General features: G+C 37.2%; 2 protein-coding genes and 1 long non-coding RNA gene across 6 annotated transcripts in view; all 3 read right to left on the bottom strand.

The window, feature by feature from the left end:
* Positions 1-233: 233 nt before the first annotated feature.
* LOC109165330 (cation-chloride cotransporter 1-like) overlaps positions 234-27820 on the bottom strand; it is a 28823-nt gene continuing 1236 nt past the window's right edge. Inside the window, exons 1-14 of one of the 3 annotated variants that reach the window (XM_019314045.1) lie at positions 21523-21527; positions 14897-14903; positions 13763-13770; positions 9435-9535; positions 8364-8455; positions 7790-7904; positions 7595-7695; positions 7451-7512; positions 4920-5147; positions 3929-4043; positions 2834-3028; positions 2092-2492; positions 1721-1882; positions 234-1567 (exon numbers count right to left, since the gene is read on the bottom strand). In XM_019314045.1, coding sequence (XP_019169590.1) covers positions 489-1567; positions 1721-1882; positions 2092-2492; positions 2834-3028; positions 3929-4043; positions 4920-5147; positions 7451-7512; positions 7595-7695; positions 7790-7904; positions 8364-8455; positions 9435-9512 — 2628 coding nt within the window. In that variant the 5' untranslated portion in view covers positions 9513-9535; positions 13763-13770; positions 14897-14903; positions 21523-21527 and the 3' untranslated portion in view covers positions 234-488. Of the gene's footprint in view, positions 1568-1720; positions 1883-2091; positions 2493-2833; positions 3029-3928; positions 4044-4919; positions 5148-7450; positions 7513-7594; positions 7696-7789; positions 7905-8363; positions 8456-9434; positions 9536-9809; positions 9960-11875; positions 12074-12152; positions 12497-13762; positions 13771-14214; positions 14220-14896; positions 14904-19751; positions 19756-21522; positions 21528-27820 lie in introns of those variants that run through there. The other 2 variants (XM_019314044.1, XM_019314046.1) reach the window with 2 other exon arrangements.
* LOC109165334 lies at positions 8785-9428 on the bottom strand. The gene is made up of 2 exons (XR_002051531.1): positions 9011-9428; positions 8785-8834 (listed from the first exon to the last, which is right to left on the bottom strand). It is a non-coding gene; the product is annotated as an uncharacterized LOC109165334 (long non-coding RNA).
* On the bottom strand, positions 16633-26067 carry LOC109165333 (caffeoylshikimate esterase-like). 2 transcript variants are annotated; one of them, XM_019314052.1, is made up of 2 exons: positions 24884-26067; positions 16633-16715 (listed from the first exon to the last, which is right to left on the bottom strand). In XM_019314052.1, coding segments are annotated over exons 1-2 (966 nt in total). In that variant the 5' UTR covers positions 25848-26067; the 3' UTR covers positions 16633-16713. The 2 variants fall into 2 exon arrangements, with proteins under 2 accessions (XP_019169597.1, XP_019169596.1); XM_019314051.1 differs by lacking the exon at positions 16633-16715 and having other exon boundaries at positions 24787-26066.

A 27820-nucleotide genomic window follows, 5' to 3' on the forward strand; every position in this document is an offset into this window, starting at 1 on the left:
GTACAATCTTCACTCAGACTATTGGCGTTAAATATTTGCATGTCTATTTTTTGTGTAAATTTTTTTCTTGTAATTAGAGAAATTTGTTGTCATCAACCGCACAAAAAAATAAATTATACCAAAAAAATCATAAAGGACAAATTCGACTGAAAAGGTTCAAATATAAGAATCATGCTCAAATGTCTTTTTTTTTCCTCGTATAAAAATAAAAAAGTTTGGGGCAAAAATAATAATATTAATTGAAATGAACAAATTTCCTCAATCAGCTTAAAGTTCATTCCAATATTAGCAAAATTTTCTGTGACAAGCGGCACTGAAGAGAGATCAATGAATGGCACGTAATTATGTAAACTACTACTACAATTTTACACCCCCATAAAAGTGGACCCAAAAAAAAAAAAAAAAAAAAAAAAAAAAAAGAACTATGAACCAAAGGGGTAGAAGAAAAGGAGTATCCATCATGTACTGGAAGTCTGGAACATAGAAATCTATGAGAACAATGTGACAACATCTCTGTGGTATCCTCGGACTATCAACAACCTAGGCACATTTTCGACCAACAGGTCCATATACTCCATATAGAAGTATGATGGATGACTGAGAGGTGGAGCAGGCAGACTTACAAGCACCACGGCAGCCATTCTAGAGTACTTGAGTATTGTTGAGTTGAGCTTCAAAGTGGTGTAAAGGAACTTCTCCACCTGTTGCTCGTTCACAATAACACGCTTTCCATCGGCCATCAAAGGAGTCCCTTCTCTCTCAGCTTTTTCCTTCATGTCTGCCAAGTAATTGGCGATCCTCTGCTGGGCGCCACTAAATGCCTCGGTTGATTCTTGCTGCTCACCATGGATTTCCCACGACTTCATTGAAATCACAATCACTTCAGCTTGCATGCGGAGATCGTAAAGGAATTTCTTTACATCAGCTTTCAGTTCCTCAGCGTTAGAATCTTCCTCTGCAATGCAGAAAACCTGAATCTTACAGCCCTCGAAGCTTGCTTTGGTGAGGAGGAGCTGCGAAAGAAGAAGCATAAGACCGCCATCTCTCACAATCCAATACAAATCGATAGTACCATACTGTCTTTGATACTCGTTAGGCCACTCATCTAGGCCTTTCACAATAACAACTGCTTTATTAGCAACAATGCAATCATTTATTATCCCAACAAAGGTGGCAGGAATTTCGAGTAAATTCTCACGACGCCAAATTTCAGGATAACGCATCACAACTATATTTGGCTTGAGATTTCCAAGGCCCATAGTTTGAACAATGCCTCTAAAGCCTTCAGACATATTTGGGGCAACGACAATCTCTGCTACACCTTCACATTGCTTGTAGTCGATGTAGGTACTTAACTGTTTGCAAGCTGTCTTAGCATCCTCAGCACATTCGAGGTAATCTCCATCCATAATAGAAACAAACACAGACATTCCCCTGCCTTTTTTCTTCATGCAGTTGGCAAAGTCAGCAAGCTTAGGATGGCAAGGGACATTCTCAGGCAGCTTGCCCCAAGGACGACAAAATATGAGGGGTATAGGGTACCAGTTCTTCGGGTGTACTTGGGTTGCTGTGTAAAATTAGATGCGACTCAAAAGTCAGATCACATGTCTTCATCTTAATTTTAAAGAGTAAAATATATAACAAAGCATCAAACCATGGCAGTTATGCAAAGGCTCTTTAGCAAGAAATTTAAAGTACTTTTCAAGATAAGCGTACACACCTCCCAGAGACCGTAGACTACGAAGGGCAAGCTGAAAATAGGCACTCTTGAAACCATCACCCCAGTCTCCAGCTTTTCCCATGAGGCAAACATAATAGTATATGAGGGTTGCTAGGGCCAAGGCCACAATCGTGAATGTCCAAGATATTAAAAACATGATAACTGCAGAGACAAAAAGATAAACTCATAAATGTGCTTTGAAATGCAACAAGACTCAGATTAGTAAAACTCAAAGTTACACACTATGCTACAAAAATGAAAATAAAATAGCTGCATGGATTAGAACAGCTCCTTGGATCAATTATCCTTTGGGAACTGTAATCCAGTAACAGACTAACAGTAAAAACTGGTAAGTGGTAACCCAGGATTACCTATACAAATCAATGCTCCTACAAGAGAAAGACTCCAATGGTGAAATTTCCACCTAGGACGCCAGCTGGGAGCATCTAAAAGATCCAGAAGAAAGCAGGATAAGTTCACGCCCGCATAGCATAGAAGATAAAACATTGTTGTGGTCGGTGAGATAAGGTCTAGATTCCCAATCACAACACATCCAATACATATGAAGGCAGTGAATAGAGTTGCCACATGAGGTTCACTTCCATCTGACACCTTGAAGTAATTAAGAACAGGTAATATGTCATCATTTGCTATAGCTGCAAGAAGACGTGGAGCACCAGCTAAGCTTTGAAGAGCTGCACCCAAGGTTGAAAGGATGATGCCAACATAAACAATTGCAGGGAATGGCCAAGCAACTGTAGCTGTTAGTAACCTGCACAAGTACTGAAGTCATACACTAAAGTGGAAGACATGCTTTTAAACTCTTCTTACAACCTGTGGTCCTGTACTCCTGTGCCAAGACAAACTAGGATGTCCAATTTAGAAAGCAACAGAGTATAAGCTAAGCACTACTCTCAATATGTGTAATGCCCAATGTTGACTTTGATTTAGCAAGTTAATTAAACATTTTGATAAGCTTTGTGCATAATCAAATTATGTCGCAATTCTCAATGATATTATATATACAGAAGACCTCTACCTCATCCCATGATTTCCATATTTTCTTGCTTATTGAAAACCAAAAACAACAAATCATATTTTGCACAATAATACCTGTCAGTCAAAAGTTTCTCTCTGTGTGCAACAGCTCCAAAGAAAAGCACAGTAACCAAATACAAGCCAGTTGTTGACAAAGTTGCAGCTAAAGTTCCAATAGGAATAGAACGCTGAGTGTCCCTTAGTGAGGCTGAACGATTAGAACCTGCCATGATCCCAGTCACAGCAGGGAAAAACAGACCTACCAATGCACTGAAGAGGTGCAATAAAAAAACACATTACAAGCCATTATGATCAGTTGGCCCTATTAAGACGAATTCTAGCTGCAGTTTTCTCATTTTGACAACTGAAATTCTAGGTTGATATAATTTAGTGGTCAATCAGAAAATTGATATCATAGCATTTGATATTCTTCAATCAGCAGTAGGAGTAATCAGCCCAATAATATTATTGAACAAACAGGTGTGTCAACTCATTGCTATTATCTTTTTAGTTAGAAGTAGCCCATAAGGAAAAACTGTTACATCTCTCTTTACACTAGTAAAGAAACACACTTAATAGCTTCATTTATCAAAATGCTTAATGCATGCAAGCAAACAATACATATGTGCATGGCTTTACTAATGAAAATAGTTTCCTACCTTGAAAGACATTAGAATACAAGATAGAATGGAGTGAATTTTAAATGCTGGCAACAACAAATGAAATTCTCGCTTACCACCTTACGTCTCAATTAAGTAAATCAAAATGAAGTTGAAAAACCAAAGAGAACAAATCATCTAGGATAACCAAAGTTATTTATGAATCCGGTAAGTATGATGCAAAAGAATCTCTGCCATGGTGGGATCTTAAGTGCTCTACTGCCTCCTATTTATAACATTTTCTGTTCTACTAAATTTACTTTTGTTTTGTAGGAAGCTTTAGAACAAAATTATAGGTCCAAAGATGAAGGTATACAAAGATATTATACTGAATAACTTTTATATTTTCAAATGATTGATGACAAACCAGTCAGGGAACAGGTTCAGGAGTTCAAATTCTTTATAACTTGAAAAGAAGTGGTGTGCAAGTGCGCAACTATTATTTGTTGGTTCACTGATTAAGTCCACATATCCAGAAAAGTATGAAAAGCAGAACTCCAGTATATCTTACTTGAAACCCCAGTATATCTTTCCATTAGGATCTGGAATTCCCGCATTGTTAGTCATCTGATAGTCAGAACTCCAGTTATCTTTAAAAGATTCCAAACTCAACCCGGTGAATCCAACTGTAGCATAACCAAAGAAAGTTCACAGATTGTCACATGAATGTGTGCAGGAAAATAAAATTTAATGTGAAAAAGCAAAAATAAAAAATAAAAAAAATGAAAGCCATGGAAACATCAACACCTTCAGTATAAACAAGGACAGTTAAGCACAGTAAACATTTGGTACATCCTTGAATTAGCTTTCCACATAGATAAAATTAGTGGAATTACTTCCCCATATATGGAAAGAAAGGAATTTTTCCATTTGCTCAATTTTTGAATAACTCATGCAGAATATTTGCTGTTTCAATTTTCCCCTGAAATTATTAGATCCTATGTCATTCAGACCCTTCCTCTTACCCAGTGTCCATAATGGGCATTAAGTACTTCACATGACCCTCCAAAATAAATAGACAAATTATATAAATTGGAGCTGGACCTACTTGTGTTAGACTCCTGTCCATATAACACTCATACCAGAATTTGGATAGGTTCACTAGGCTGACAAGCAATAAACTTTTGAGAGTAAAAGCAAAATCCATATGGGCTTGAACCAAATCAATCTTGCATCATAATCAAGCTTGCTCCTACATCTCAGGATAAAAGAGATTAACTGTGCTACACACTATAGAAACTAATTACTGGATTTTACCCTAATGGTCAGTAATAACTGTTCATCCATATATACAAAGCATGCACCCACCAATAAACTGGTCACAACCCTCTTGCAGTCTTTCTAAAAGCAAAAGGCCCAAATAGGCGCAACAAACTATTCTGATTTCAATGTCAAACAAGCTCCTCCCAGTAATATATATTAATTGGCCCAGTACCAAAGCACTTCGAATTAGAAACAAAAGAAAACTTCAGAGAAAAAGACAAGGTTTGAACAATGTAAACCTTCTGGACGGTCCTTCCTTGCCACAAATATGCCAAGAAATATGCAGCACAATGAGAGAAAAACAGGTATGAGGAAAGCTGGTGCAACACGATTGATCATTTTGACACCTCCAAATACTATAAAGCACAGAACAATAGTGACAACAATCCCATAGACTTGCAAGTCATGCAAACTTGGTCTTGTGATGGGCTCTGCAATTGCTGTACCATTAACAGTTGTGACTGACTCTGCATAAATGCAAAGAAAGCAAATAAAGTTTAGATTTGGATACAAATTTGGTAGAATTATACCAAACCAGCAAATAAAGAGTAACAAGCTCAATGTGAGTTTTTGACACACCACAACTAAACAGGTAAAAATGGAAGATAGATCTAATTGTAGTAGAAGATACCAATAGATGGCACTCTGCACTCCTAAGGGGGCGTTTACTAACTTGGAAAAATGGAGAATTCTCCAAAAAAATGGAGAATTGGAGAAGTGGAGAAAGGAGAATTGGAGAACTTGTTTACTAAATCTATTCTTCCAATTTCAATCTCATCTCCATTCTTCCATTTCTTATACAATTTTGGAGAAATGGAAAACAACATTCTCTAAATGGAAGGATGGAATAAAACGCGGGTGAACAGTAAAATTAAGTAAGGTCGTTGGTTCGAATCTAGCTTACGACAATTTTTTATTACTCCTTCTAGGGTTAGTCCTTCTCTTCTTTCTTTTCTTCTCTCCCTGGACTGACTGTAGTCTATCGCCTCCCTCCCCTTCCCATCATCTCCTTCGCCTTCTTTCTTTCTTTTCCCCTCGTCTCCAGTCCTTTTTCTTCCCATTAGCCTTCTTTCCTTTTACCAATCGTTCGCGTAGCAGCCTTCCTTCACGTACAGCAAAGAGGAGCGTAGCAGCACTCCGACAAGCCGCACAAGAACTCCGGTGACTCTACCGTCTTTGGTGAACCTTGCATCTCAACAACTCAACACGGACTCTCCAAAATCTTCTGTAGGATCTTGTCCAAGTCCACAAGTAATTATCTAAACCTATTTTTATTTATTTTGATGAATGTTATCTCATATCTAATTTCTCTATTACTTACAGAACCCCATTTTGAGGTTCTGATTTGAGAACCTCAAAATGAGGTTCTGATTTGAGAACCTCAAAATGAGGTTCTGATTATAGAACCTCAAAATGAGGTTCTAATTGTAGAACCTCATTTTGAGGTTCGGTTTTGAGAACCTCAAAATGAGGTTCTGCTTTTAGAACCTCATTTTGAGATTCTGATTTTAGAACCTCAAAATGAGGTTCTAATTGTAGAACCTCATTTTGAGGTTCCAGCAGAACCTCATTTTGAGGTTCTCAAAACAGAACCTCAAAATGAGGTTCTGCTTGTAGAACCTCATTTTGAGGTTCTGATTTTAGAACCTCAAAATGAGGTTCTAAGAGGTTCTGATTTTAGAACCTCAAAATGAGGTTCTAATTGTAGAACCTCATTTTGAGGTTCCAGCAGAACCTCATTTTGAGGTTCTGATTTTAGAACCTCAAAATGAGGTTCTAATTGTAGAACCTCATTTTGAGGTTCCAGCAGAACTGGAACCTCATTTTGAGGTTCTGATTTTAGAACCTCATTTTGAGGTTCTGATTTTAGAACCTCAAAATGAGGTTCTGATGTTAGCTCAATGGTAATGTTCTGATTTTAAATGAGGTTTTGATTTTAAACAAGGTTTTAATGGAAATTGAATAATTAATGAAAATTGTAGATGAGTAATTTACGGAATACGCATGACGAAGATGCAAAGTGGTTGGATAGTACCTTGGTCGTTTTTCTTGATATTTTATACGATAGGATCAAACGGCACCCTAAGATGCAATGCACAATTTTATACGGATGCATGATGCTATGGACCAATTATTTACCGAATATGAAAGGGAAGACATGGAAATGCCTAGTAGTAGTGGAAGCAATGGTGGAAATGATCCCATAGAATTAGATATGTCTCAACAACATGTTATGCATGAAGTTCGAGAAGACATAGCAAATGCTATATGGGGAGATTGTAATCAATGATGTTCTTGTTTTATAACCAAACTATGTGTAATGATTATAACAATTACAATTTATTTAGTAATATATTTTTATTAATTTTCGTTAGTTTTACACATTTAGTATTAATTTATTGCATTTTTTTATTTTGAAGTTTGAATTTGTAAAATGAAATTTAAAAAATTTGGAGAAATGAAAAACTGGAGAAATGGAAATGGAAAAACAGAGAAATGGAGATGGAAAACTGGAAAAATGGAGAAATGGAAAAATGGAAAAGGAAAAACAGAGAAATGAAGTAAACGCCCCCTAACCTTTCTACAGATGATAACATTGGGCCATCTCAGATATTAAAAGTAACAAGATCAGGCAACAGAAACAAACTAAAAAATGCTAGAAATTTGTAAAATAATTCAAAGGACAAGAATTGGGTGAGATCCTCAGGATAGAGGCCCCTTATCTTCCACAATGCCCAGACTGATACATGCCCCTAATGCTAAAAATTACCTCTAAAAATCCCTGCACCTGGCACAGCATTTAAGAAGGTCTCTACCGCTCCCAATACATACCTGAAGTACAAGCAAACATAAAACATCAGTGTAATATACTAAGAGCACAGTCATGGGGAAAAGGATAAGATCGTTTACTCACATAGCCCCAGAAATCGCATTCCCCAGGAAAAAACAGAGACCAATACTAACACCAACCTCTGGACCCAAGGCACGACCAATAAGATAGTATGGGCCACCTCCCTAGAAAAGAAAAAACTAGTAAGCAACAAGACCAGAAAAGGTCATCTCCTTGATATTCAGACAAATGACAATCTCATCAAGAGCATTCGTTTACCTTCATTGCACCATTAGTTGCAATAGCACTCAATGATATTGTAGTCAGGAAAGTACATGATCCACAGAAGGCAACTAGCAACAATGACTCACCAATTCCAGCCATTCCAACAATCCTGTAATTCTCCCACAAAAGGAGAAAGAAGAGAAAATAGATAAATATGTAACAAGTATAAGAAAGCACACAGTTTAAAATAAGATTAATTTAGTCCTATAAATACTTTTCCTCTCTTCCCATCATTGTTTAACCTTCATTTTATCGTCTATCCCCCAACTCTCTTTTCTTCTCACCCTTCTCAGCTCTCACCAGACTATCTCATAATGAAGACTATATGAGGCTATGAGCAGTATGGAGGAAAGCTGATCTTAGTTTGACTTATAAGCATAACCACACAAGAGAGTATATTCAAATTTCCTAGTATATGAACTTCACAACAAAATTTTGAAAAGTTTACATTATAAAGTTTCACAAAAGTCTTGGGAGTATAAATATTAGGAACACATGACTTACTAAATTACTTTCCAACCATACACAGTATCTAATTGGAACTCCAAATGAAAGTTAACAAGCTTACCAGGAAAATCTTATATAGTAGATGATTCCTAAAATATTTTGCAGGCATGGCACAAAAACTCCCATCATGGTTCCCAATTTGACAACATTAGGCTGCATGAATAATTCACATTAATGCCCATGCAAAAGGTAATAAAAAGCTTCATAGAGCTCAAAAATATATAATAATGAAAATTGGTATTATTACTATGGGCTATGGCCAAAGCTACAGAAGGCTAGACATCAATGGCAAATGTATAAGAAACAATCAATATACATTCCACGTACATATTAAATTGTGGACATTCATGTTTCTATCAAAATCAGACGTAAAAAATTTAACAATGGGATATTGATAGAAAAAACATACAATAATAACATGCTTGTAAGAACTTCACACAAAGAACCATTAAGAACCATGAAATATTTGAAGTAATATTTTCACCCACACACAGACAATTTTAAAGTAGTGTCTTTTTAGGTGTATATTTCTCTAGAATACATAATAGGAAAAATTAGTCAGACCTTGAAGTGTTCCTTTTAAGGAATATATAGTCATCCCCAAATCATTATATAGTGACCATACGATATCTCCAGCAAATTGAAATTCTTCCAAGTAGCATGGAGCCAAAAAAATGGTGTTCTATGAATGATGCCAGAATGTTTCACATTTCTTCGATCCACAGTTCAGTGCAGCCAAAAGTTACAGTCCATGGAAGTAAGCTAGCCTCAAGAACAGCCTCAAAGTTCTTCTCTAGAGTGTTCTTTAATGAACTAAATTCAATCCCTCTATCAATCTTACAGCCCACTTTCATACCACACAAACCTAACAACTCTCACCAGAGTTACATTAGATCATTAATCCTACCCACCCTCTTGTATGTCATCGTTATTCAAACATTTCACAAGCTACAATATATTCTAACAACTGTTCCCCAAAAAATGGAAAGATAATGACAAGGATGTCGGGAATTATAAAATGGATAATTGAAGGAGAACTATGATTGAAACATTATACAGAGAATAAATACAATTAAAACCCCAGTAACAAACTAGAAAATAGTAATAGCACAATCATAAATCCAATCAGTACCTGAGGGTGCCCAACTGAGATAGTCACATCATCACCATCTCTGGGACTTGAGGGGGCTGGCATTTGATCCCCTATCATACTGGAACCAAAATACTCATAAAAATATTTACAAGCACCAAATTCTAAAATCCTAAATCATAATGACCTTGAAAGGGTGGAAAACATTTATAGAGCATAAATATCAAATGTCAAGAAACATTCAGAAATGTCAGCTTTAACATAAGATTATTCAAAACAAAAAATTCAATCAAACAAAAGAGAAGAAATCAAGAAATAGCATAACAAATTTAACACAAGACAAAGGTTTTTCAGATGGAAAAGAGATGAAACTGAATGGTAATGAACAGAATCAGGTGTGAATAATTCATCTCATACCTCTTAAGACCAAGAATATTGACAAGAGAATCAAATCCAAACAACTCTAACTTCGATTCTGTCTGGGGTCCATTCACACCAACATGATTATGTATAGAACCTTCGCTTCCTTCGGAGGCTGAATTTTGTTGCGTGTTCACTTTAATTTTCCTGTCAAAATTGTGCAAGATAACATAGTGCTTTAAATTACAATAAACAGAATATCTCATAAGCAGCAAAGTTATAGGGAAATAAAGGGGACTGAAAATATGTGGCTAACATGAATGTATAGCAGACCTTATCAAGTGTCTATTATCCAGCATTGTGAAACTATTTACATGAAAACTCTTTAAACATCATAGTTCTTTATTGGAGTTTTATGTATAGAACCTGTTGAACCAAATCAAACCATGAATGAATTCTTGTATTCCTTCCTTTATTCCTAAAAAGAACCTTCCCTCCAGAAGTTTCCAAATTATTATTATTCTTATCTTTTATAGTTGATGGAGTTACGGCTCAATTGCGTAGGACAAATACCATAAGTTATCGTCTTATCGATGAAGAAGTATACATCTTAAATAGTAAATTAACCTAAAAAGAGTTAAAGAGTTAAGAGTTTTAATCCCTGATCTTGAGAATATAAAATTCTCTTGGGAGGATACAATTTGAAGAAAGATGCAGTTTATACTTGTACTTCCTCATCTAATTTAAAGTGCTCTACTTGGAATTGTTGCAGCATTGATCAATTATGGTAAATTTGCACCTTACTAAGTGTTAAAACCTCATCATATGACAGTATATAAGAAGTTTCAAAATGTCCTATACCCCTTAATGGATTTTTCTCCACACACTGCCATCAAAAGGATTCCATCCTAGTGGCACTGTTTTCATGTCATGGCATAGACTCAAATCATAATGAGTGCATCCTACGTCTTTCCATGGTGTTATATTATGGCACCATGTGTAAGAACCCCACACGGTGTATTTTAAACAAGAAACTGTTATCAAAAGCATCAATGTGACACAATGTCATAATCCAACCTCTAGTTTGTCATTATAGACTCAGCTATATGTTCCTCTCTTATGGAACTCTACTGCCCCAAAACTCTAACCCCAAAAAAATCCTCCAAACTTTCCCACTTGTTGGAGATTCATTTTAAGCCTTGATTTGTTAGAACTCAGTCATTCATCCTGAACCTTGCTGGATCTGCTTTTTCCAGCACATTGCAGCCTCATTTTAACTAACACTGGAAATTTATTTTCTGACCTAATTCAGCCTAGATCAGAGCATAAAATCATATTTAAAATCTTAGGCAACTAAGATTCTAAACCTTATTTTCACCAGAGCACCTACAATTACACCCTTGAAGTTTCTAAAAAAAAAAAAAATCAGAAAAGAACCACTACCTGAAAAGATAATGTTGTATTTATTCTGTGGACAAATTCTGAAATGAGACAAGTGCCTTCTCAGGAGCCAGTATTCAAGTTGCAAATGTATAGTGAATAGTTAGCACAACATTAGAAGATCCTATAGATCTATTGGAACTAAAGTTGTTTCTACAAAAGATGCCCAAGTCAGTATAGAAAATCAAAAGAACCCCAAGCACATAGACCGAAGCAGCAAAGTCCTAGATTCCCTATGACTTCTTAAACAATTAACTGCTAATATTAGCTTATCTTCAGTTCGAACTTATGTCATAAGAATGATAAGATCCACCATCCTTTATTATCTGTTCAAAAATATCACAGTACAATTAAAATTCAACTGTCTAGCAAAGAAGTCCGGAAAAAATGAACACAGCCATAGTTTGAAGTAACTTCAACTTGATCGCTATACTTTAAATTAAACTCATCTCTCTTCTCATGCTTTTGATGGAGCGCATAAGGCTCCATTGTTTATAGAACCTCCTTCTCCCCCATCTAAAACCTTGCCCAAAGATTTAGATGGGAGGCATTAAAGAGAGAATGCAGAGTTTATGAGCTGCATTGTCAATTATCTTTCTCTAAATGTTTGTATCTATGCGCAGGTGAACTTAAAACGACTGAACTGCAAAAAATTAATCGCACAGCAGGGACAGAGGAAGTACTTGAGATCCTGAGGTGGAAAGGAAGACGATGAAGATCCGAGATCCACAGTCGACATCTCGACCATCGCCGGATCGTTATCGTGCGCCACCACTGGCGTGTACTTCCTCCGACCCAAAGCAACCGCCGGGGGAAACCCTTCATGCTCCTCGCCGGCATCAACTCCGTTCCCTTCTCTCCCGCCCTCCATTGCCGCTTCCCTGTTCCGATTCGTTTCAGTACGTATGACTCAACCTGCCTGTATATATATTTGAATATGAGGTTTATGTATAACTGAACTATATTTGAATATGAATTGTTGAACGCATAACCACACAGGTTGAATCAGATCCGATTCAACGGAGAAATGAGAAGAAAAGAGCTGACAGTTCAAGACGGGTAGAAAAGTATACGAATGTAAAATGGTGAAAATATGAGGGTGGAGAAAGAGAGGCGTGGAAAGGAGGAGGACTGCGAAAGAAGACAAAGGAATTAAGGAACGGCGGGCGAGGGGTTGTTTTTGAAAGAAGAAAGATTAAAGGGGCGAAAGGAGAAATATGAGAGACCCCTGTCTGCAATTTTCTTTCTACATTTTACTCCGTAAATTACTGGGGTATTTCTATTTCGGCAAGCAGTCGAATTCACGCGGCGTTGGGCGTAGAAGTTCCTTTACCGGGAAATAAGCAAAAACCAACCTAAGATATAGGTGGTGTTCTAAAACCGCGACTTGCGATCTTGATAGTTTTACTTATTGATTAAGGAAATAATTTGACTTAGCTTGCTTTGCATTGAAAAAGTTATAGTAATATATGAGTTAAATTCATAATTTTTAGAAATGGAATCTCAATTGTAAATAAACTTGTGATGTAACAATTTATATTATACTAATTTGATACGAGATAATACAGGTTATTGGTAGATGCAATACACAAAGTATTTAGGAGCTTACAGCTTAGTGGATGCAGATGCCTGGGTTCCATTTCATGCGTGGGAAGGTATCAATGCGAGTTTACACCACCTAATTACAATCGTTATGCGTTGGACCCGTGTCCAGCATGCTGGACACGGGTAACAGTGCCGTTAGGCACTGTTATCTCCTTTTTTTTTTTTAATTCAGACCGCTTCATTGTAAGAGTATATATTCATAATTTTATTACTATATGTTAATAACTGTACATTCATAACTCCATAACTGTACGCTCATAACTCTATAACTGTACATTCATAACTCCATAACTGTACATTCATAATTTTCGAAGCTCTATGTTCACAATTTTAGAGCTCTATGTTCATAATTTTATCACTATATGTTCATAATTGTAAGTTCATAATGTTAGAGCTCTTTGTTCATAATTCGATCAATAACTGTACATTCATAATTCCATACTGTAGATTCATAATCTCATAACTGTAGATTCATAACTCCATAACTGTAGATTCATAACTCTATAACTGTACATTCATAACTCCATAACTGTACATTCATAATCTTCGAAGCTCTATATTCACAATTTTAAAGCTCCATGGTCATAATTTTATCACTATATATGTTCATAATTGTAAGTTCATAATGTTAGAGTTCTGTGTTCATAATTGCATAACTGTATATTCATAACGGCATAACTGTACATTCATAACGGCATAACTGTACATTCATAATTAAAAATAATAATAATAACGCCGTTAACGGCAAAACGCGCGCGATTTTTTTTTTTTTTTAACTAAATGACGCGTTTTTTTTTTGAAAAACGATGTCGTTTTGGGCCCGTGTCCACAATTCAATGTGGACACGGGTCCAGGGCATAATTTGCCACCTAATTACAATAGTAACTTGGGCTAAAAATATTGAGAATATTTTAATATTTCTAATGTAAGATTTAGAATAAATCATACACGCAATACAGCAATTTGAAGAAGGATTTTGTATTGACAAAAATGATAATTACAATAGGAGTTATGAATATAACTCTCTATCTCTCTAATGATATTCTACTATGTTATGCTTTGAGTAAATACCGGCGGACGTCCTACCGACTTTGGTGGTACCGCCACTTTTAGTCCTCAACTTTTAAATAAACCACCCAGTCCTCTCACATTTACGTTTTTAACCATTTACCATCCTTCCATTACATTTTTCCGTCTCTAGCCGTTTTCTCAAGAGCACTTTAATTTGTCATTTCACAACCATCTACCATTCTTCTCGCTATACTTTCTATCTGACGAGATGTGATGAGATAATTTACAATAAAGATGGATTGTCTATCTATAGCCAACTCAAGTGAATATTAGCAGTTGATTTGTGTGTCAAGAGATTTGCAACTCCTGTTGCAAACATTTAATGCAAACCTAACTAAACTTAAACCTTAGCTCAACCCTTGCCTCTAAACCTTAATTCAATGGCAACCTTGGCTCAAACCTAAACCCAATGTTAAAACATCATGCTACTTTTCACATTTGATAAATGTTTGTAGGGAATAAAATATGTATGTTGATGCGCTTGTCAATAATACAATTACAAAAGAGCGGAGACAACCAAATAAATATCTTGAACTTAACAAATGGTATATGGGGTGAACCTCGCCTTACACGAATCCAGTGATGCTCGACTATTTTCTTTTGTAGTAGCCATTATTATAATATTAAAAAAAATCATATTATATATATATATATATATATATATATATATATATATATATATATATATATATATATATATATATAACGATGAGGAGTTTGATTGGATATTTTAAAATATCAAAATAAAAATAAGGACAAAGTATCCCTTTTGCAATGAAGAGGATGAAATTATAATGCTTTGTGTCTATGGGATTGCTAGTATGTACTTGCAATAAATTTGGACTTTATACTATTTAGGAGTTGCATTTTTGTTTTTTGTTTTTGAGTATACTTACCATTTGTGGATGTTTAATCACAAGTGAGCAACTGGGAATATTTGCACAAATATGTGGGTTGATTTGGAAATGTATTTGTCAGTGCAAAAGTTTTGAATTTTAATTATTTAATTTAATCAAAATTTCAAATCTCTACCCTCTATTTTATTGGCATACCATTTTTTCACAATTAGTTTAAACGTAAAAATCAATATAAATTTGAGTTGATCACTATAAGTGAATTGTGACGTATAATAATATATAAAATGTAGATATACGTATACACATATTATATTATCTCTTACTAAGTATGTCATTGCACCCTTAGTTCATATCCATTTTTATGATTGTTGTGTTCACTTTATGAGTAACATTGTTTTATGATATGATTAGTGAAATTGCTTTTAAGGCGGTGGTTATTTACCATTGCAATATTAAATTAAGTTGTAATGGCATACACAGTTATATGACATCGTAATTTTGTCTATGTATTTATTTTGTTTTGATTTTAAAACCATTATCATTCTTTATAGGAAAATACTTTGTGTACTTCCATTTTAAATTCTCAACTTGTAATGTCTCTCACATGTTCTTGATGTAGACATTTTTCTGTGGACTCATATGATAAAAATAGCCAATCATAATTTACCACCTCAGAGAGTATAAATGAGGAAGTAGAATTTTGGAAGTCTATGTATTAGAACTCTTCTTTATAACATATCGATTGTGATGATTTATAATTACGATTTGACCTCATTCCTCTAGAAACTTTGTTGTTTTCAAACATTGCAGGGGTCGATTGTGATGATTTATAATTACGATTTGACCTCATTTCTCTAGAAGCTTTGTTGTTTTCAAACATTGCAGGGGTGCAAGTGGCAAATTATTCTATGGACCTAGGACTACCTTGTAAGATAAATCCAATTAAAAAAAATACGGAGTATATAATTTATATAATGAATATTCACAATTTACATATTAAATACTTACCATAATTTGAATTGTAAACATTTTGTATATAAATTGTGTATTTTAAACAAATTGTTATGTCACGGACTCGGTCCACCTTACAAGGTGGACACGGGTCTAATACGACCCCACTCTGTAATTCGGGAGTAACGGTGCAATTAGTGACACATTTTCTCTCCATCAATCTTTTTTTTTTTAATTTGTCAAAAGAATTCACCGACATAACAAATTATTAATATAAAGTTCATTAGTTCAAGAATTATAAATATAGAGTTCAAAAATTATGAACATAGAGTTATATAATTATTAACATTGAGTTCTGTAATTGTGAATATAGAGTTCAATAATTGTGAATATGGAGTTCAAAAATTATGAACATAGAGTTCTATAAGTATGAACATAGAGCTCAGTAATTATGAACATAGACTTTTAGAGTTCAAAAATTATGAACATAGAGTTATATAATTATGAGAGTTGTGTAATTGTGAATATAGAGTTTAATAATTGTGAATATGAAGTTCAAAAATTATGAACATAGAGATCTATAATTATTAATATAGAGTTCAGTAATTATGAACATAGACTTTTGAAGAAAAACGCCGTTAACAGCGAAAAAAAAAATAATTTTTTTTAATAGATACGGTTTCACAGTATAATTTGTCATTTTAAACTCGGATATACCTTATAAGGTGGATTTAGTTCGATGGTATAGCTTTTGGATAAAAGTCTTTGCATTTGTTGTTTCAACAGCTATTTAAAGCCCAAATGTGAATGCGCCTAAAAAGCATTTTGTCAACCGCTAGCCCAAAATACCTGTTACCTGTTGGCTGGCTTTCTCAGCCTTGGCCGGGAACAAATCACACTGCCGCCATTCAACAATGGGACATAGAAGAAGACCGTAGAAGAGTCCATGGCCTGTCGTGTGGGCCTCTTCAGCAAGGCTTGATTGCTTGCTTCAACCCCGCCGGTGCTTCGTCTTCATTTTGGCTCCAACCAGGTTATTCACTTCTTATTCTTCCCGGTGTGCAGCCGATTTATGTACTTGTTGTTTCTTTGCTTTAAAGAATTTGAAGTGAAATTTCTACCCCTGAGTTTTGAATTATGTGTGGCCTGTGAGAAGATGACATTATTTAACAATATTTTTTTTTTGAAAGGAGCCTGTTCGGCATTTATTCAAAATATGTTGAAATAGAGTGGGGCGGTTCAAAGTCCGCATACATACTAGTCTGCTGATTAAACGCAGTAAACGCTAATGTATGAGCTAAATAATTGTCTAATCTAGGAATATAATGAATCAAGCAGTAATCAAAAGATAATAAATTAGATCTACAACTATCAATGACATAGCCCAAGTAAGACCGAGATGAGTGCGTTGTAGATGAAAGATATTGTTGGAGCACCAAACAATCTGTGTAGAGGTCGATTGATTGTTCTCCTCGATTTCTTAGCCATGACAAAACTTCCTTGATGCAAAAGCCTCCGCCATTAGGGGCGAAAAACAGTCTATGATAGGAGTGGTCATAGCCGACACGTAACCTCCCTGTGAATTCAGAATAACAGCCCCCACCGTTGCCTTGTTTGTTCGCGGGTCGTAAGCCGCATTGAAATAACATTGATCCATTGAGTCTTGCATAGCATGGTGTAGTATCATTGGTGCAGGTGATTGCGGTATTGGCCGCATGGGTGCGGCGTGTCCCCTCGGCGTGTGTACTGCCGCTGGAGTTCGGCTGGGCGCTGCCGCCATGCCACGGGTAGATGGCTCCGTGGAGTTGGCTGGCGGGGTGTGACGAACGGGGTGTACTATCTTCCATGCATTCAAGGACGATACGGCTATTGCTACTACCTTTTGGGGTCTGGGCAAATTTGCCTCCCAAACAGCTCCATTTCTTATTCGCCATATGTAATATAAGAAGGCCACTGCATAAATAATCCCATCATCATCTAAAATATTCATCAAATCATTAAACCAATCACTGAAAATATTTGTGACACTATTAGGGATTGGAAGGTTAGATTGTGCCCAAATGTTCGCCGTATAACCACACGTGATTAAAGAATGCACAAGATTCTCATGCTCAACTCCACACATTGCACAAGTTGGATCCATATCTACTCTCTTTATAAGTAAGTTCTCTGTAGTGGGTAAAATATCATTTAGAGCTCTCCATAAGAATGTTTTCCATTTTGGGGGACTTTTAGACTCCATAATTTTTTCCATTTATCAAATGTTCCCGCCGGTTGGGAGTAGTTGCCTATTACTGCTTTATATCCCTCTTTAACAGAATATTCTCCTCTTGGGTCTCCATACCAGTACCACATATCTTCATAATCAGGAGACACATGTATTTTTAAAATTTGTTCCACATCTTGAGGTATGAAAATATCTGTTAGAATTTCCTGATCCCAGGTTCCAGTGTGTTGATCCATCAAACCCACCACTTTTGCCTGTGCCAATTGAGGCGATTTTTCTGTTAATATTCCTGGCTGATTTGCATCATGCAACCACGGGTGGTCCCAAATCAATGTTGATTTGCCATTTCCAATCCTGCGCCTGACTCCCCCATAAATTAAACCTTTAGCTGCCATAATACTCCGCCAACAGAAACTCGGGTTATTTCCCAAACATGCCTCATAGAAAGAATTAGTTGGGTAATATCTGGCTTTATACACTCTTGAAACCAGTGACTGTGGCTGTGTTAGGAAACACCAAGCTTGCTTACCTAGCATTGCAAGATTAAAGGCTCTCAACTCTTTAAAACCTAGTCCTCCGAATTTCTTTGGAATACACAGTTTATCCCAGGCTTTCCAATGGATGCCCTGATCATTCCCGGATCTCCACCAGAATCGATTCATTGTTCTTTCAATGGCCGTACATAGATTCATAGGCAGTAAAAATACACTCATTGAGAAGGTAGGCATAGATTGAGCCACACTTTTCAATAGAACTTCCTTCCCTGCCTGTGATAAAAGCTTCTTGTTCCACGAGCCAATCCTCTGTCTTATCTTATCTTCTAAGAAAATGCCTCTCTTCTGTTTCTGCCCACAAATGATGGAAGCCCCAAATATTTTCCAAAATTCTGAGCCTGCACCACCCCCAGTATATCAGCAATCTCCTCTCTCACTTCATCCCGTGTATTCTTACTAAAACATATATTTGATTTGTGATAATTAACCGCTTGACCAGACATGCTTTCATAAGTTGCTAAACAACGTTTTATCACTCCTGCTTCCTGGCTATTAGCTTTGAAAAACAGCAGACTATAATCAGCAAAGAACAAATGAGTAATGGCGGGTGCCCCTCTCGCAACTCTACATCCATGTATTTCCCCCTTGACTTCTGCCTGGTTTAACAATATCGAAAGGCCCTCAGCACAAATAATGAACAAATAAGGTGATAGAGGATCCCCTGCCGCAAACCACGAGTTGGGGTTATCTGATCACTTTTTGAACCATTCATCAGTACACTATACGACACAGTGGTCACACACATCATCAATAAATCCACCCATCTGTCATCAAACCCTAGCGCTTTCAGCATCTTCTGCAAAAACGACCATTCCATATGATCATAGGCTTTTGCCATATCCAGCTTCAAAGTCCCCCAGCCAGCTACTCCACATTGCTTTCTGTTTAAGTAATGGCCCACTTCCGCAGCTACCAAAATATTATCTGTAATAAGTCTTTCAGATATAAACGCACTCTGGGATTCAGATATAACATTCTCCATCAGCGGTTTCATTCTAGCTGTAATCACATTTGCCATAACTCTGTAAACAACACTACTCAAAGCTATTGGCCTATAATCAGAAACCATTTCTGGGGTTTTCTTCTTCGGGATCAAAATAATATTCGTCTCATTCAATCCATCCGGTAACGAGCAGTTATTCAGGCAATTCACAATAAACGTAGAAACATCAGAACCTACCATATCCCAAAAATGTTGGTAGAAACCGGGGTTCATCCCATCCGGTCCTGGTGCTTTATCCGGAAACATTGAAAACAAGGCCGCTTTGATTTCCTTCTCCTCAAAAGGCCGAACCAGCCTCTCATTCTGCGCGGCAGTCACACGGGGTTGTATACTCTCAAAGAAATCATCATTAACAATAGGCGAACTTGAGCTAAAAATACCACGATAATAGTTCAAAATAACATCTCTCATGGCCTCTCCCTCTATCCAATCCCCATTATCATTCATAATTTTAGCAATGGTATTCTTTTTCTTTCGGTGAGAAGCATACCTGTGATAAAATTTGGTGTTTGCGTCCGCATCCTTGAGCCAGTGCTGTTTGGCCCTCTGCCTCTAGTATGCATCCTCCTGTAGCTCAATATGAGTCAGACACTCATCCAATCTCCGAAATTCGGCTAGGGACACCGAATCCGTACACCCCCTAAGGCGCATCTGCTCCTTGCGTAAGGCAACAATCTTCTCACCAAATTTATGAAACCGGTCTCCACCCCATCGTGTTAACCGGTTTCCACAAAATGCAGTACACTCCTGTAGTCCCCTATTTCTCCCTTCACCCCATGATCTCTCCACCACCTCCCTACATCCTTCATCATGTAGCCATGCCATCTCAAAACGAAATCCCCTACCCAGACCACCCCGCCTCCCCCGAAGATTGAGAATCCCAAGGAAGAGGAAGGAATGGTCCGACTTTCGGGTCAATATGTTCTGCACATTCGCATCAGCCACTAATTCCCTCCAAGGCTACGTGGCTAACACCTTATCCAAGCGTTCCTCTATCCAATTTGGAGTGCCTTTCCCCTTCTCCCAAGTGTAGGGATACCCAGACATCGGTAATTGTGTCAAACCACACTCGTCAATAGTCTCTCCAAAACCCCGTAGTAAACTGTCCGGATGAGGGTTTCCCCCTCGTTTCTCATACTGAAATAAGAGATCGTTAAAATCTCCAATAATAACCCACGGCAGATCCGACTTACTTGCTAATGAACGGATAAGGTCCCATGACTCCCTTCTTTGTGGATGTTTCGGGAAGCCATAGAATCCGGTCATCCTCCATCTATCAAAACCAGGAATAGTCACCTCAATATCAATGTAATTATTTGAATAGCCAATTAGTCTTGCAGTACTATTCGTCCTCCATAACATAGCCAACCCCCCACTCAATCCAGAATTATCAACATTAAATAGGCCTTCGAACCCAAGCTTTACCCGAAGACGCTCTGCATGATCTCGGTTAACCTTGGTTTCCATCAGAAATACAAAATCGGGCTTCTTACGCGACACTATGTCCTCAATTTCCCGAACTGTCCGTGGATTACCCAAGCCACGGCAGTTCCAGCTCAATGTATTCATTGGGTTGGGCGGGTCTGCACCGCAGCACCCGCCATCTGCAAGTTTTTTTTTGAACCTCTGCCATTGTTGTATCTTCCACCATCATCACTCCTTCATCAACCCGCCCTGCCCTACTTCCCCCTTCCTCCGGTAGAGCCGAATAAGTGTTATTCGGTTCCACCCTCACACCCAACTCCCCCTCACTCCCAACCCCACCATCCGTTCTTCGCCTTTCGGGTCCACCCTTACTCCCTCTTCCTCTCTCACTGGCTCGTTACCCCTCCCCATACCTGACTGCCCATCTCCTCCCTCACCCGCCACCCGTCCCCCAATTCCGGCCATAAACTGCCGTTCTCCTGCCACACCCCGCTGCCCAAAACCACCCACACCAAAACCAATTTCTTTCCTCCTCACCCTAATCTGAACCACTTATCCCCCATTACTTTAGCCGGACTACTCCCTCCTGCCCTCATTGCCGCACCATAGACGTATTGCTCCGGGGATAATGAAGAACGCCTAGCAGCTAAGCAAAACTTATCTGTATGCCCCATTATACCACAAAAGAAACAAAACATATGTAAGCGTTCGTACTTGAAATTTATCCATGTCCACGTCCCATCCCGCATTATCATCTTCATTCGGCGTTTCAAAGGCACAGTGACATCATGCGTAATACGTACCCGGTAGTACGAAGTCCACGGCCTCTCAAAGTTTCGTTCATCATACCGCAAAAACACCCCCGTGAAATCTCCAATCCTTTCAAGCACCTTCACCGCTCGATATCCTAGTGGGATATCATAAACCTGCAGCCAGAAATCCACCGTGTTTAACACCACCTGCGTTGGATCAACTCCGTCATCCAAAACTTGACACAAAAACGTCGTGTTCTCAAACGCCCATGGCCCCTCCTCTAACACCCGGCGCATGTCAGCTTCATCAAAAAACGTAAAGAGATACAGGTTTGGGAGTACATCTGTTATCTCTATTCCCATATGAGGGCGCTAAGCCGAGGCCATCACCCTCTTCATTACCTCAACCTTCATGATCCGATCGGTGAGAAACTTTCCCACCAACGTCCAGGTATTCCGCACCGGAGGTAACGCAGCAGTCACGTAAGTCTCGTCTTCGAAGCGCACACCCTCCTCTTCGTCCTCCAACCTGATGTCCGCCGTCGACGCAATGATGTCGCGCACGTCCATCGTCGTCTCGTTACCAGAAGTCGATCGTAAGCAGCAAAACTTCGAAACCCTAGAGTTCAGGGAGCACAGCGTCGAAACCCTAGAGTTCAGGGACCACAAATCTAATCAATCTGAACCGACATTATTTAACAATATGATCTGCCGATTGATATCGCAAATTATGCTGTGCAACCGAATGCACCTTGCAAGGTGCATACGGTTGCAAAACGGCGCCGTTTTGGTTAAAAAAACGCGCGTCCCACTTAAAGAAGAAATCAGGTTCGATTCCCGGCAATAGCATTTTTATATATCTAGAAATTCATAACTATATATCCAGAAATTCATAACTATATATCCACAGTGAATGAATGAAGTAAAAATCCACAATGAATGAATGAATGGAGTAAAAATCCACAATGAATGAATGAATGAAGTAAAAATCCACAATGAATGAACTAAATATCCACAATGAATGAACTAAATATCCATAATGATTGAACTAAATATCCACAATGAATGAACTAAATATCCATAAATTCATAACTATATATCCACAGTGAATGAATGAAGTAAATATCTACAATGAATGAACTAAATATCCACAATGAATGAACTAAATATCCATAAATTCATAACTATATATCCAGAAATTCATAACTATATATCCAGAAATTGAGTTAATACCCAAAATCGTCCTCGACTATAGTGGTTTTTCTCAATTTTGTCCTAAACGACTTTGGTGACCTAATATCGTCCTAGACTTTTGTGTTTCGCTCAATTTAGTCCCAGACTTTTGTGTTTTTGCTCAATTTAGTCCTTCATTTGTTATTCTGTCCATTTGGTGTTAAATAAATAGACAATTCAATAATTTTAATATTGGCATCTCTTTACTCATAGACATGTGAACTGCGAAATTCTTTTTTTTTTTTACGAATTACTCCCAGAATTACTCCTAAAACTGCGAATATAAAATTTGATTTGCATGTCCGTGAGTAATTTTGGGTGTAATTCGTACAAGAAAGAGGAATTTCGCACTTCACAAGTTGAAAGTAAAGAGAGATCAATATTGACATTACTGAATTGTCCCTTTATTTAACACCAATTTGACGGAATAACAAATGGAGGACTAAATTGAGCGAAACACAAAAGTCTGGGACGATATTAGGTCACCAAAGTCGTTTAGGACGAAATTGAGAAAAACCATTATAGTCGAGGACGATTTTGGGTATTAACTCTCCAGAAATTCATAACTATATATCCACAGTGAATGAATGAAGTAAAAATCCACAATGAATGAATGAATGGAGTAAAAATCCACAATGAATGAATGAATGAAGTAAAAATCCACAATGAATGAACTAAATATCCACAATGAATGAACTAAATATCCATAATGATTGAACTAAATATCCACAATGAATGAACTAAATATCCATAAATTCATAACTATATATCCACAATGAATGAATGAAGTAAATATCTACAATGAATGAACTAAATATCCACAATGAATGAACTAAATATCCATAAATTCATAACTATATATCCACAAATTTATAACTATATATCCAGAAATTCATAACTATATATCCACAATAATGCTATTGCCGAGAATCGAACCTGAATTTTTTTTTTTTTAAAGTGGGACGCGCGTTTTTAGTCAAAACGACGTCGTTTTGCATCGTATGCACCATGCGCATGGTACATTCGGTTGCACAGCATAACTATTGGATTGATATACCGTGGACCAGGGTATACCTTATATTGTGAAACCCGGTCCAAAACGATATTTAGTGTATTGTGTTACCCTTGCAATTAATATATCAAGGGTGTTTGGTAAATAGCTGTTAGCTCATTAGGTTAGTGGTTTTGACTAGATGATAGCGTTAGCTTATTTAGAAAAGTGTTGGTAAATTAGTGTTAGCCGATAATTCATTACATGCAAAATGACTTTATCAATAAGCTGATTGAAAAAACTGCTTTGAGTAGCTTTTTGAATTTTAGCATTTTGGAGCAATAAACTATTACAAAAAGCTAATTAATCAAACACTCATATTGATTATTTAACCAAATCAAGCAGCTAATAGTGTCAAAGAAGCCAAAATTAGCTGATAAACTAACTATGTTACCAAATAGGGCCATTATATATTTCCAGTTATAAATTATGTGCCTACTACAATTAACCTATTAATCTATTATTATACATAGTTAACTTATTATGTGTTTGTAGTAACATATTATGTGTACATTTTGGACTAGGTCCAATGCAGGTGGACCTTGGTCCATTGTATAATTGCCCTGATCTGCACACCCCAATTGGTGATTCTAGAATTGAAGAATAACTGTATGATTAAGCATTAAGAGCTATAATGACAGCTATAGTAATGCCTTTTCTATGGTAGTCTAAGAAATAAGATATATTGCAGTAATGGATCATTCTCATAAACCAGTATGAGAAGTGGATATAAGCATATCATCACAGATGCATGGCCTTTGGGGTGATATTTGAGATGTCTTAGGCTGCAACTTGGAGTCCAATAATTTAGCCATTGAAAGAGTCTTGAATTTTGCTGATTTAGCTTTAAACTTAATGACAATGATTATATGAAGGCATAAAGCATTTAAATTTGCTGCTATATGTTGTACAGAACAAGTAGGTCTGATGTTCTATACTTATTCTATGCATGATAGGTTAAAACTTATGGGCTCTTGCCAAGTTAGCTCTCATCTGAATCCACGACAATGTAGTGTTAAACACGAGCTCAACACTTTCATTTGGTTCACCAATCAATTGATGCCACATGCCCGCAAAAATCTTTAAGGTCTTGTCCTTACTCGCTGCTGATTTGAACACAGCCTTCACGGCGTTTTGGTCACACACTTTATCATCTCCGCCTTGAAGAATTAGCAAAGGAACTTCCAGCTCATGACAGTTGTTCTGTATATATTTGCAAACCTTCAGAAGCTCTAAAGCAGTGGCAGCCGGTGGCCTTTCGTTGGGGAAGCGGTTAGGACTCTTTGCAACCAATTTTTTCTTCAACACTTCTCTGTATGATTCCCTGGAAGGAGGTTTGGTGAATATGATCCTCCAATTGGGTGCGAAAAAGGCAGCCAGGGGGAGGAATTCCTCGAGTGGCCAAATGGGTTTGTATTTCTTTGAGACTCCACACATCGGTCCACTCAGTATCAAGCCATTCCAGACATGTTTTTGGTTGAGGCATATGAGAATGGCGATTGCCCCGCCTAGTGATTCCCCGTAGAGGAAAGCCGGGAGCTTGGGGTGATGAGCTCGAGCCGAGTCCAAGCACAGAATGCAATCATGAACTACAGGATCAATCCTGGGGATATGACCCCGCCTCCCTTCAGAGTAGCCGTGGCCTGGCAGGTCAATCGCGTAGACAAAAAGCCCCGTTTTGGCCATGGCCACTGCATTGAGCTCGAATAGCCAGCTGCTCTCTGAAGTGTAGCCATGGATCATGCAAACGACTCCTCTCGGTTCATCACACGAATCGTGCTGCCAAGATTGGGTGAAAATCTTCTTCTGGTTTTCGTTTAACACGAAGCCTTCTTTGTGTATGATGTGGTGTTTCTTGTAGAACTCTTCCCTGGAGAGATCTCCATAAGGGCTGGTTTCATTGGCTTGGAAGATTGGGTGTGCCATTTTTTACTTTCTGTGTTGATACCAGAAGATCATATCCCCAAGGTATTAGAAGCCAGATGGTTAGCCAACTGTCTTAGGTTGCCCAATAAATATGTACTATATATATGCTTTCTAGAGTTTATTAATCCACCCATGATTAGTTGGAAAGCACATCAGACTTGACGGCCTTTAATTCATATATACAGTTCAACATAAATTCCCAGCTCCCGTAATCATGTGATCCACCCATCATTTTGTTTCTGTTTTCATATTTGCAGGGTTCAACATAATGGGGACATAAACCTACGACAATTAATCCATTGCCCTTCATAGGCTTCATTTCCCCTTCCCCCCAAACTGAAATACTGAGTACATTTCATTCCCCTGGTTCAGTAGGCAATATTTAGAATAACAGACCAAGGTTCGAATTTCAACAACGGCAGTGTGGTGGTTATGTCTAAAGTGGACAGATCACTTGTGCCAACCGACCTGTTGAGTCAATGAATTACTGTGATTTACATCCTCCCAAATATTCTGTCGACCCGAGAAGAAATACATTTCTACTCTGTCTCAATTTCAAAATAACTGTTCTATTTATTACTCCTTATAAATTAAAAGTATATTACAAAAAGCATCTTTGGTGTGATTGAAACATTTGGACAATCCCAACTAAAATTGTTGGTTGGATTGTTAATTTGGTAATTATAAGGTTTGAAATTCGACTATTAGTAGGAGTGGCTTATTGTCTGATCTTCTTTTCAAAATGTGATTTACCTAATGCATATCATCCGATAAAGGTTGTGGCCTTGTCACCCAAAAATTAAAAAAATATATATATTGGTAATCATGGTCATACCAATTACCAACCCATAAAATATGCTCTCAAAAGGGTAGCCTCATGTCCAATTTATCACCATTATTTACGCAACAATTAATTTCTTGGTGGATGTGCATGTGCTTAATGCATCAATGCTAATCCATCTTGGTCAGATAATCAATTGCATTAATAATATGGAGATGAGCCTCACCAAAAAAAAATAATAATAAAGGAATAAGGGTCAAATTGGTCACTGAACTGCACACCAAATTATAATTAGGTCATCGAACTTAAAAAAGATGCAATTAGGTCCCTGAACTACACAAATTTATGCAATTAGGTCTAAAATGACCTGTTTACCTGCTATGTAAATTGAGAATTTTTAAAATAATTTTAAACAAAAAATTAAATAATAATTAAAAAAAAAAAAAAAAAAAAAAAAAAAAAAAAAAAACAGGACGGCCGGAGACGAAGAGACCTTCGTCTCTCCGGCCAGGGAGACGAAGGTCCTCGTCTCCAGGCCATGGAGACGAAGGACGGCCGGAGACGATTTTGTTTCCGGCCCTTTTTTTTTTATTTTTTTTTAATTTTTAATTTTTAATTAATTTTTTGTTTAAAATTATTTTAAAAATAATTTTTAAAATTCGCAACCTCCACGTCAGCAGAGTATTAGGTAAACAGGTCATTTAGACCTAGTTGCATGAATTTGTGTAATTCAGGGACCCAATTGTTATTTTTTTGAGTTCGATGACCTAATTGCAATTTGGTGTACAGTTCAGTGGCCTATTTGACCCTTATTCCAAAAATAAATAATATGGAGATGAGCGTTTGTCTCATCACTTCCTTTGTGCTTCACATTCTTAATCGTTAGTTGAGAATCACTTTCAAGTACAGTTTCACATTTCTAAAACTTCTTGCCTAGCTCAAAGGTAATCAAGAGGGTTTGCTTAGTGTTCAACTGTTAAACTACAAGCTATTCCAACCTTAAAGTAGAACCCACATAATCATCCATTTTGGCAATCCCGAAATGCTCCTTTACTCGATTATCATTTGACACTTCCCATCTACATTAATTTTTATAGTAGAAAATACGAATTTTTTCCAAGCGAAACCTCTCTTTTCAAAATAAAACCATAGCACATCTCAAGCCTCTCTAAGATTATTAATGCTTCGTCAT

The sequence above is a fragment of the Ipomoea nil genome, unplaced genomic scaffold, assembly GCF_001879475.1.
Source record: "Ipomoea nil cultivar Tokyo-kokei standard unplaced genomic scaffold, Asagao_1.1 scaffold3069, whole genome shotgun sequence".
NCBI classification, from domain to species: Eukaryota; Viridiplantae; Streptophyta; class Magnoliopsida; order Solanales; family Convolvulaceae; genus Ipomoea; species Ipomoea nil.

Excerpts from the sequence above, each read along its gene's own strand:
- LOC109165333 (XM_019314051.1), bottom strand. The coding sequence starts at position 25,847 with ATGGCACACCCAATCTTCCAAGCCAATGAAACCAGCCCTTATGGAGAT.